Raw genomic sequence first — 10,000 nt, 5'->3', positions numbered from 1 at the left:
ACATTAATTTAGCAACTAATTTGGAGGGAAACTGCGTGAGTGCTTTCTAATATTTGATGTCCTTTTAATCAAATAGTCTCTGTGTTTCCGTTATGAGCTCCTCAGTAGTTCTAATCAAATCTGTGATCAATCGACGGACAGTACACGTTTCCAAAAATTTTTTTCGATCTTTTTTTTTTGTTATTCATTGCTTATCCATATAGACCTTCAGGGCTGTTTGAGTATAATTTGTGGTACACGAGGAAAATAAACAAACGAGAAAAAACCTCAAACTGTGGCAAACGTTTAGTAATGCAATTATCAGATGTTGACACCCGAGTATATGTCTCTGGTTTATCGGCCAGGCTGCAATTCCCATAATGAAATGAAAACTAATTTTTTGCAAGCGACGTGTGGTTGTCACTGTCGCTCGTCACTCATATAGGTACGAAATACTGGCATGTGTCATACAAAGCAAATTCTGTTGACATTTTACGCCCAAAACACTTCTCAACTTCATTTTTGCATATACCAATAGTGGCTAAAAGCCACCGCCAAGGATAGCAGTGAAAATCTTCTCAGCATAAGTGTACTAACTCTGGCATAAGTAAAGTACGAAAATTATGAACGAAAATACAATATTTTTGGGTTTTCTTCCAGTCCCAGGAATTGAACTTATACGAATCATGACAAGACTTACAATATTCTTGCCTGCGATGTTTGTTTAATTTGACTCACTGTTTCAAGACGCTTTAAAATTTGCATTTTGTAATATGTATCTTGAACCTACGTTTTGTGTTTAACGTTCTGGTGAATCGTCTGTAATTCGTAGTCTCGTGAGCTGAAGAGATATCGCCGCAAAATACAATCAAAAGGAGGCGAGTCGAATATCCTTGAATTCGAAAGGAAAAACGAGCTTAACCTCGCGGGCAAAACTAGTCACCAGCTTAATGACTTTGTCCCTACTGTTATTCACGATTTTTCAGATTTTTGAAACAATTCATCGCAACTTCAGAATTGCGAAACAGTGTTATCTTTCATTGCAAACTTTGACATTTGCAAATAATATGAGGCATCTGCTTCTGTCATCCTATTTTAAACATTTTAAACTGCTCCATTGTCCCATTGTTCGATAGTCGTGCAGCATAGCATTGGGAAGAAAAAAGAAAAACAAATCCAAAAGGAGAGTCTTTTAATATCGTTTTACTGGTAGAAAGGAGTATTGGGCGGTTTTTATAGTATGCGATTTCCTCACCATAAATGTATCACTTTATCAGCTAAACTGCGAATATTAACTGATTCTACTGCGAATCAAAATCAACCAAATACGAAATATAAATCCATAATAGCTTGATTCCATCATGATTCAGAAATGGTATACTAACGAATGCTGTATTTTCACACAGTTTGGTTTGTGGAGACATTTCCATGCCATAAAAAAAGGCAAAAGAATCACCTACATATAGCGAACGCCAGAGAAATAGTTAAAATTTTATTCATTTGTGCTTTTTTTTGCTCTAGTTACAGTAACATATGAAGTTAGGTTCTTTGGGTTGTCACATGAAGTAAAAAAGTGTCAACATGATGACGAATAATTTTAATATACACTACCACCAGGAAAATTGTGTAAAATGTATTTACATGTGAATAAGCGAAAATACTATGTAAAATCGCTCCACTCTTGTTTTGATAGAAAGAGAAATGCCGTCTTGCTTTGTGTGTGTGTTTTTTTTTTACAGTTTTTAAGGCACTTTCCTCTTTTCTTTATTTATCTCTCCGCCTGCGGCAAATGACTAAACGCTAGCCAAATGAATGTGTTCCTGGAATAATAATTGTTTTCTGCCGAGATATCGCCAGAGGTTTGAATTTAATTTCTCCAAACTAACGCAACGTCAGCGTCAGTCGATGCTTTGAATATCTACAAGGGATCACAAGCTTCTATTTCGTTTCTCACTATACCTGCCCTTCCTGATGCTCCTTCTTGTGGCTCAACGCCGAGTCTTTTCTTACAAATGTACAGTATGATGGCGGCCAAGAGAAATCCAATGAGTCCTACAAGTCCAAGTGTGGCAGGGACATTCATCATACTCTTTTCAATACGATCTTTAATAAGCTTTGGCGGATGTCCTGCTGATTTCTTTATCTCATTGTCCTTTGCGCTTGTTTAAGCTTGTATTTTTCTGCTCGTCTTCCTTGGCTTTTGTTAAACTTAGTACACCGAGGTCACGTCTGTTCAATTCCTTGCTGTTAGATCGACTTTAAAGAATCAAATGAGCCTTGATAAAGTAAAAAGTTTCTTGCTCTATTGCTGTCTTCATTAGATAAAAATTTTCACTGGATGAGGATCATCATGTTTTGTTCTTCCTGCTTTTTGCCGTTATTGACATTGAAAATTTGAAATGCTAGCAGCATACGTTTCACCTGACAATCAATGTGCCGACATTTATTGTCTGGTGGCAAATATTTTGTAATGATTGACGCTGTTTTGTGCTCGGGTTTCAATTTAGGTGCCCGGAGAAACGTATGTAAATCACTCCTAATTGAAAAAAAAAAAGATAAATCTGATATGACGTTTTATAACTGTGTGTTGATCGGAGCGATATTACATTAAGATTTTTCGTCAACACACAATGTTCTACGTACTTTCCAAGGAATGGTAGTAAATAAGCATAATTTCTGACCACTTGACAACAGATTTGGATGGCGCGTTTCAAGCACAACTTGTTTCAATTTAAATGACCTTCTACCAAATTACAGTAAACAATCGTTTGAGTAATAATATTAATATTGTATTCGGATTTTTTCTTGGATAAATCCGGTAATTTTCTCAATGAGCTGAAATTTGCATTTAGCCCTACCATAATATTTAAATTCGACAACTTTAATCCGTATCGATTTCGAACTTAGTTCGTCACACGCCTCAAAGCAATCAGGGCTGTTGACATCGCAAATACGACAGGCTAGCAGTCCATAAAATTGACCTGGCAATCAAGGTGCAGAGATGTCGTGACTGGTGACAAATGTTCTATAAATATGTACGGAGTCGAAGCTGCAGGCTGACAGTGGTTTTAAGCTAAAAATAAAAGAAAACTACAACAGGTTGTAAAATGAATGGGGAGTGACACTTCACCTTCTTGGGGCGTCATTAATTCACTCATTATATCACATACAATAACCCCCCAACCAACTGACTTCCATTTTTGTATTCCATTTTCAGCGAAGGCGCTTGTTTCCGAAATTCTTCTCAATCTATTCTCGGGCCAATTATCACGACTCTCTAAGCGTTAGCCTTCTGTCGATCACACATTGAACTATCACCATAACTGGAAATAACTAAGGACAGTGTTCAGGTAAATGATCTCTTCTCTAGAGATACATTTATATCTTCTTAGTTCGACGGGTCAATAAAGTGCCGATGACACGTCAAAATGTCACCTGCGAATCGCACTACTCCTGCGTGCCAACCACCTCAACATATCTTTCACAACAAAAAAAATTGTGTGTTTCAAACAGTGTTTTACAAGTTCTGTCTACATTAGATTAACACGATCGCAGTATGGCAAGTTACAAAAACTACAAGAAACAGGTTTCAATATCTAGAACCAAGTTACATCTTAATGTAGGGAATAAAAGCAATTTTTGATTGTTAGAGAACAGAATCTTAACAAAGGACTACACGGAGAAGGACTCCGCCTGGTATTGACATAAATTATCAAACGTACCTGAGAAAAGTACTGCGCTAGAACAGCTGTACAATTCCCCAAAACCAATAAGCCACTTTCGATATATTGAAATTCAGCTTGAAAGAGAGGTTTAGAGGACAAAGGCAAACGAAAGTGATGATATGCTAATACTTGTCACATTCAGTGCAACTTGTTTCTATCGTTTTTGTCCTCTTCCCACACTATCAAGCTGAATATTGATGTTTCGAAATTGACATATTCGTTTTTAGGTCTCACTCTCTTCTGGTCTGAGCGGGTGCAGATGTTGTATCGCTTGTTCGAGGAGTGACGTTCCAGCTAGCAGCTTAACAGCGTTCACCACTCCATTGCGTCCAGTCAATGATCCTCATTTTCCATTTTCCTCGGCTTCTAGATCTTTTCTTCATCAGCACTACATCATCAACCGCTGAGCTAGGAGACGTCCCTAAGTGTTTGAGACGATGGTATTCGCGCAGTGACTTCAAGTATTCATCCTTGCATCGCTGCCACAGCACATCCTTGCATCGCTTGAGGTATCTTGCTCGCTTTCGCAAATCTAGGGTCTTTAAATGAGGATATCCCAATTCCGGAAATAGGTTTCATTGGCCAAATAGTAGTGAACTGGTAATTGAGGTTCGTCCTCCAAGTAGCTCTGCGGACGATTGTTGAGTGCTACTTCAACGTCAAACAAGACATCTAGTAGCTCAGACCATTTTAGCATTCCGAAGCCAATTTCTTTGTGTAGCGCTCGTTTGAAGAGGCCTATCAATCGTTCAAAGTGCCCTCCCCACCAGGGCGCTCTGCTTATATTGAACTTCCACCTGATCCCAGAGTGCGCTAGGTGATTTTGTAGTTTTTCGTCAGCCGTGAAGGTCTTCAGAACCATTGCTGCCCCGACGAAAGCTCTTCCATTGTCTGAATATGACGTATTTGGGCGTCCTCGGCGTGCTATGAAGCTCTTTAAAAACTGCTTATAAATTATTCGCTCTCCAAACTCGACTACAATTCCAGATAAATCTCAAAGGTTAGACTGCACGGGTAGGGCCTTGCCTTAGTTCTTTTCTTTCCTTCGGATATCTCACAGGTCCGGTAAAATCGACACCCACTGCTTGAAATGCTCAGTGATGTTCCTTCGGTTCCATTTCTTGGTAAACGTCCAGGAGGAGGGTTTTTCCAGCGCAGTACGTAGCCTGGAATCGTTTGCAGCCAAAACAGCTCTTTCTTGTCTTTTTCACCAGTCGTCTTAGTCATGAAGCGTAACCAGATGTCAAAGCATCACAAGTTTCTCAGATTAGGGGTGCGTATCGGAAAAGTAAATAGGGTAATCCTTCTGGATTCTTCCGCGGGACCTAGGAGCCCATCATGTCTTTCCTGAAGGTTCAGTTAAAGTCTGTCGCCTTTAAACTTCTCTGATCTCTTTCCTCTACTCTGTGCACGGACGGTCCAGAAGTACTTTTGTTTTTCAATCTCCTCAATCGTGAGCCTTCTCAATGTTCTCTTTTCCATGCGCTTACGGGAGTTACACACAAAGCGTGAGAGCCAGACTCAAACTCTCAGTGTTTTCCACAATGCGAACTTCTTCAGCAGTACGCCAAATGGGTCTGTTACATCACAAGCTCCGGCAAACACCACTCTATTGACTTTCTCCTCTGCGACCACAGTTTTCTGTCTCTGCCAGCGACTTTGGTCTTTTCCACCACATGGCCTCCCCTTGCATTCTTCCACCACGACTTCCAAGGTCTTCGGAGTTCTCCTGGCCTGTAACATGACGCCATTTCACGTCTCAATGCTGGTGGATCTTACTGACCTGGTTTCTCACGAATTGTTTACAATCAGCAGCTCCTCTTATCCAGTGCAAGGCCACCGTGCTATCAATCCAACAGTGAAGTTCAGAGACAGGGAACCCTTCAGGCGCGTAACCCATCGATTTGAGAAAATTTGGTTTTATAGCCATGACGTCAAGAACGTACGTCCGCCCCTCCATGTATGACAATGTGACCAGTATCATGTAACCATATCAAGGGCTCAAGTTTAGAGCTCATCGAGGAGGCAATACTCCAGTTGACACTCTAGCTAGTTTACAGCATACATCAAAGTTATGGTCAATTGACACCTGTCAGAACAAGTTATCCACTGACCAGTATCACGTGACCATATCGCGGGCTCAAGTTGGGTCTTATCGTAATCAGCGACAGAGCGCAAAAACCGCTGATTGGCTAGCGGATAATGACGTAAAATGGCTTTGTTCGCGAAACTACGCCTGTGCAAACTCGAAACATTCGAAGTCAAAGTTACGAACAACACTAGCTTTTGTCAAATATTTTCAGAAAAGTCAGACAAAACACGATTGAAACGAGCTGTTGATAATGTTTCGTATATTACTTCGCAAGTCATGTCAAGTAGCAATGCGTCCACGTGTATCAATTGATTTGTTTTGGCTACTGTGCATTTTCTTGACAAGGAGTGTTGGTCTGCTCCCAGATTACTTACAAATCCTAGAGCAACCCTCGAACTGGAAACGAAATTTTTCTTTGTTCTTGGGATCTACAGGAGCAACTTGGTCTTGATGGACAAAAGGCTTTTTGCTTCGAGTTTCCATATTTTGGAAAGGAGATTGGCTGGCCGTTGTTTTTGAGAACTCTAGCTCGGTTGTATACAACGTTTAATGTAAATCGTCAGCTGGGCTTCCTTGCTTGATGATCTGTGAGTGACCTTCACCCAAAAAGTTGAATTTTCTTAACACCTGGAATTTACATTTTTCACGTTTAACCTTGACTGTTTCTCCGAACAGCTACCAAACATCAGAAGATGAGATTGAAGAGGAATTCTGCCGCGTTAAATGCGATCGATCTTTGCAAGATTTTTGTTGCTGTTCCCTCGCAAATATTTTTGCAGAAGCCATTCCAGGAAATCTGCATCAAAGCGTCTTCCGCTCAGTGCATGTGCAATATTGTCCTGATAATAATAATAGTAATAATAATAATAATAATAATAATAATAATAATAATAATAATTTCCCCGGGGCCTTGAAATACCGGGTTGGCATCCGGCGGGGGTACAGCCATGCCTCATGGACAGGAGGCGCTCTTAAGTCTTGGTCGACAGCCCTCCTAGAGATGGTCTCTCAAAGGAAAAAAAACCTGGTGGTAGTGACACCACCCTCATATGAGTTAAAATGTCTAATGATAAGTTATCAGACAACGGCGTGAATGAGACCGGAACTACCAGTGAAGGTGTCTCACCTGGCAGGTACTCCTCGGCCCAGGAGCGGGGAACCGGTCGTTATCAAGCTACTGCTAGGATGCAATGGACCAAGCAAGTAAATATTGTAGTTATGGAATGCTATTATCGAAATAGGCCTGTAGATGAGAATGGGATACCAATAAGAGGTTACAGACGAAGAATGTTCAGGGAGTGGAGAGAAAGGGGAATGTTCGAGTCCACTGAGCAAAGGATTTCTGACCAGGCAAGGGCAATAAGAAAGAATGGTTGGCTGTCCGAGCTGGAACTAGAGACGATAAGGAGAAGGATAGAGCAGGAAGGTGAGGAAACCCATGAGATGGAAAATGTTACAAAGAGTGCTGATATAGACCAAAATGTGGTGAACGAGGTACAGGGGGGGGGGGGGGGGGGTTGGAAAATGGGCAAAATGTTAATTTTGTTGTGAATGAGACTGAGGACATACCACCTGAAGAGAGGACAATTATAGACCAAATTAGATAGATCATCGCTGAGGGTTTAGGAAACAACCATGGTTATTCATTTAAGAAAGTTGATAAGAAAAGATTGGAAGAAGAAACTAGGAAAGTAAACAAGGCAATTAAACATGTGGCGCCAAAGGACATAACTGAATCAAACAATCTGATGAAAGCTGCTAGTATATGGGTTGCAAGACAGTTGGGTCTAAAAAAGCCGATGAGAGGTAAGAAAGTGGAACCATGGTGGAAAAGAAGAATCGAGGGAGATATTAAGAGAATAAGGTGGGAAGTAAACATATTGGAGAGGGAAAAACGAGGAGAAATCAAATCAAAACGAAAGGTTAAAGAACTGGAAAATAAATACAACATTAAAAGAAAGGGGCTAACATTGGTAATTGAAGAACTTAAACAAAAGTTGCTGGCAAAAACCGCAAAAATAAATCGATACGAACAAAGAATAACACAATACCGACAAAATCAGATGTTTGAGACTGACCAGAAAAAGGTCTATGAAGAATTGAACAGTGAATTTAATGGTGAAAGTGTGATACCTGATAAGAGAGTAAGAGCTTTTGGAATGGTATTTGAGGGGTGGAAAAGGAACATAACCGAACAGCGGACTGATTAGAGGGATTTAAGGGAGAGAGGGATTATGACCAACAGAAAGCACTGGAAATATCCGAGGTGATGGTCAAGAAACAATGTAAGAAAAAACTCCTGGTTGGGATGGCGTTCAGGGGTTTTGGATTAAAAGACTGGATACGATGCATGGCAGAATTGCGAGCCAACTCAATGAAATTTTAAACGGAACAGCCAGGTTACCCGAATGGCAGGACAGTCTTATGCCAAAAAGATCCTGCTAATAGTATTGCAGTCGATAATTTTAGACCGATATCCTGCCTACCCCTGATGTGGAAGCTGACAACAGGAATACTTGCTGATAACATGTATGACTACTTTGAGAGGGAAAGGATATTACCTGAGGAACAGAAGGGGTGCCGCAAGGGAAGGCGTGGAACTAAGGACCAGCTCTTAATTGACAAGGCTATTTTAAAGGATTGCAGGAAAATACACAAAAATCTAGCGATGGCTTGGATTGATTATCGGAAAGCATATGATATGGTGCCGCATAGCTGGATTGTGGAGTGTTTGGAGATGTTTGGGATAGCTGAGAATGTGAAAAAGTTTCTGATTGATAGTATGAAGACATGGAAAACAGAGTTAACATCATCGGGCGAGAGTTTAGGAGTTATCCACATTAGAAGAGGGATTTTTCAAGGGGATAGTTTGTCACCACTACTATTTGTGAAAATCAACAGCAGGTTATGATCTTGCCAAGGAATTTAAGGTGAACCATCTTCTTTTCATGGATGATTTGAAACTGTTTGGGAAAAGTGAGGACCAAATAAATTCATTAGTACAAACTGTGCAGTTGTTTAGTGAGGACATTGGAATGAAATTTGGGTTGAAGAAGTGTGGTGTGTTGTTAATGAAAAGAGGTAAGAATGTGAGATTTGATGGTATTACCCTTTTTGATGGGCAAATAATGAGAGAAATTGAGGAAGAAGGGTATAAATATTTAGGGATTCTTGAGGTGGATATGATGAGGGAAAAGGACTGAGACCAAAAGGGATTTGGGAAAGAGTACAAGAGAAGGTTGAGGCTTGTGTTGAAATCAAAATTGAATTAGAAAAACAAAATTAACGCCATTAACACCTGGGCAGTCTCTGCACTGAGGTACGGAGCAAGTATTATAAGATGGAGAAAGGAAGAGCTAAAAACATTGGATAGAACGACTAGAAAGGTATTGACAATGAATGGTGCTTTTCATCCAAAGAGCGATGTTTATAGGTTGTATGTGTGAAGGGTGAATGGAGGCCGGGGACTGATAAGCTGTGAGGGATGTGTGAGAAGTGAGGAAAACAGTTTAGGATGATATGTGAAGAATTCTCTGGAAGTCCTACTGCAAGGGGTAAGGGCTACTAGTGTAATTAGGAGTGAGCAAATAGTGAGCAAAGATAAATTCAAGACATCGTGGAACAATGAGAAACTCAACAGTTGGAAGGAAAAAAGGCTGCATGGTCAATTTGTAAGAGAAATACCTGAAACGACGCATGTAGAAGAATCGTGGAGCTGGTTGCAAAAAAGCAGACTTGAAGATCCAAACAGAAGAACTTATTTGTGCAGGTCAAGAACAAGCCCTTAGGACTAACTATGTAAAATACCATATTGACAAAACGGTGGAATCCCCATTATGTAGGCTATGTGCCGAGAAAGGTGAGAGCGTAAACCATATTGTCTGTGAGTGTAAAAAGCTGGCCCAAAGGGAACACAAACAGAGACATGACAACGTCGCAAAAGTAGTTCATTGGAAGTTGTGTGAGAAATATCATCCGAATTGTCGTTGTAAATAAACAGGAGAGAAAATGCACTATTATTGATTGCCGTACCAGCGGATAAAAGAATTGGTGAAAAGGAGAATGAGAAAGTTGAAAAGTATCAGGACCTTAAAAGAGAAATTGCAAGAATGTGGAACATTAGAACTGTACAGGTGGTACCAATTGTTGTAGGATCATTGGGAAATGTAACAAAAAACTTGGACAAGTGGCTGGGAAAGTTGAA

General features: G+C 40.3%; 1 protein-coding gene across 1 annotated transcript; it reads left to right on the top strand.

The window, feature by feature from the left end:
- The first annotated feature begins 6,855 nt into the window (after positions 1–6,855).
- LOC137981559 (uncharacterized) lies at positions 6,856–8,707 on the top strand. The gene is made up of 3 exons (XM_068828654.1): positions 6,856–7,290; positions 7,449–7,958; positions 8,192–8,707. The coding sequence occupies exons 1-3, from the start codon at positions 6,856–6,858 to the stop codon at positions 8,705–8,707; spliced, it is 1,461 nt and encodes a 486-aa protein (XP_068684755.1).
- Positions 8,708–10,000: the final 1,293 nt, after the last annotated feature.

Source organism: Montipora foliosa, chromosome 13, assembly GCF_036669935.1.
Source record: "Montipora foliosa isolate CH-2021 chromosome 13, ASM3666993v2, whole genome shotgun sequence".
In the NCBI taxonomy this organism is placed as follows: Eukaryota; Metazoa; Cnidaria; class Anthozoa; order Scleractinia; family Acroporidae; genus Montipora; species Montipora foliosa.
The sequence above is the reverse complement of the archived record's forward strand: the minus strand, read 5'-3'. Positions and strand labels throughout refer to the sequence as shown.

What these genes read in the sequence shown, in the direction of transcription:
- LOC137981559 (XM_068828654.1), top strand. Translation starts at nt 6,856, where the DNA reads ATGTCTAATGATAAGTTATCAGACAACGGCGTGAATGAGACCGGAACT. An exon ending in ACCAAAATGTGGTGAACGAG is followed by an intron (nt 7,291 to 7,448) that starts GTACAGGGGGGG and finishes TATTCATTTAAG; the next exon opens with AAAGTTGATAAGAAAAGATT. An exon ending in GAGTAAGAGCTTTTGGAATG is followed by an intron (nt 7,959 to 8,191) that starts GTATTTGAGGGG and finishes TAAACGGAACAG; the next exon opens with CCAGGTTACCCGAATGGCAG.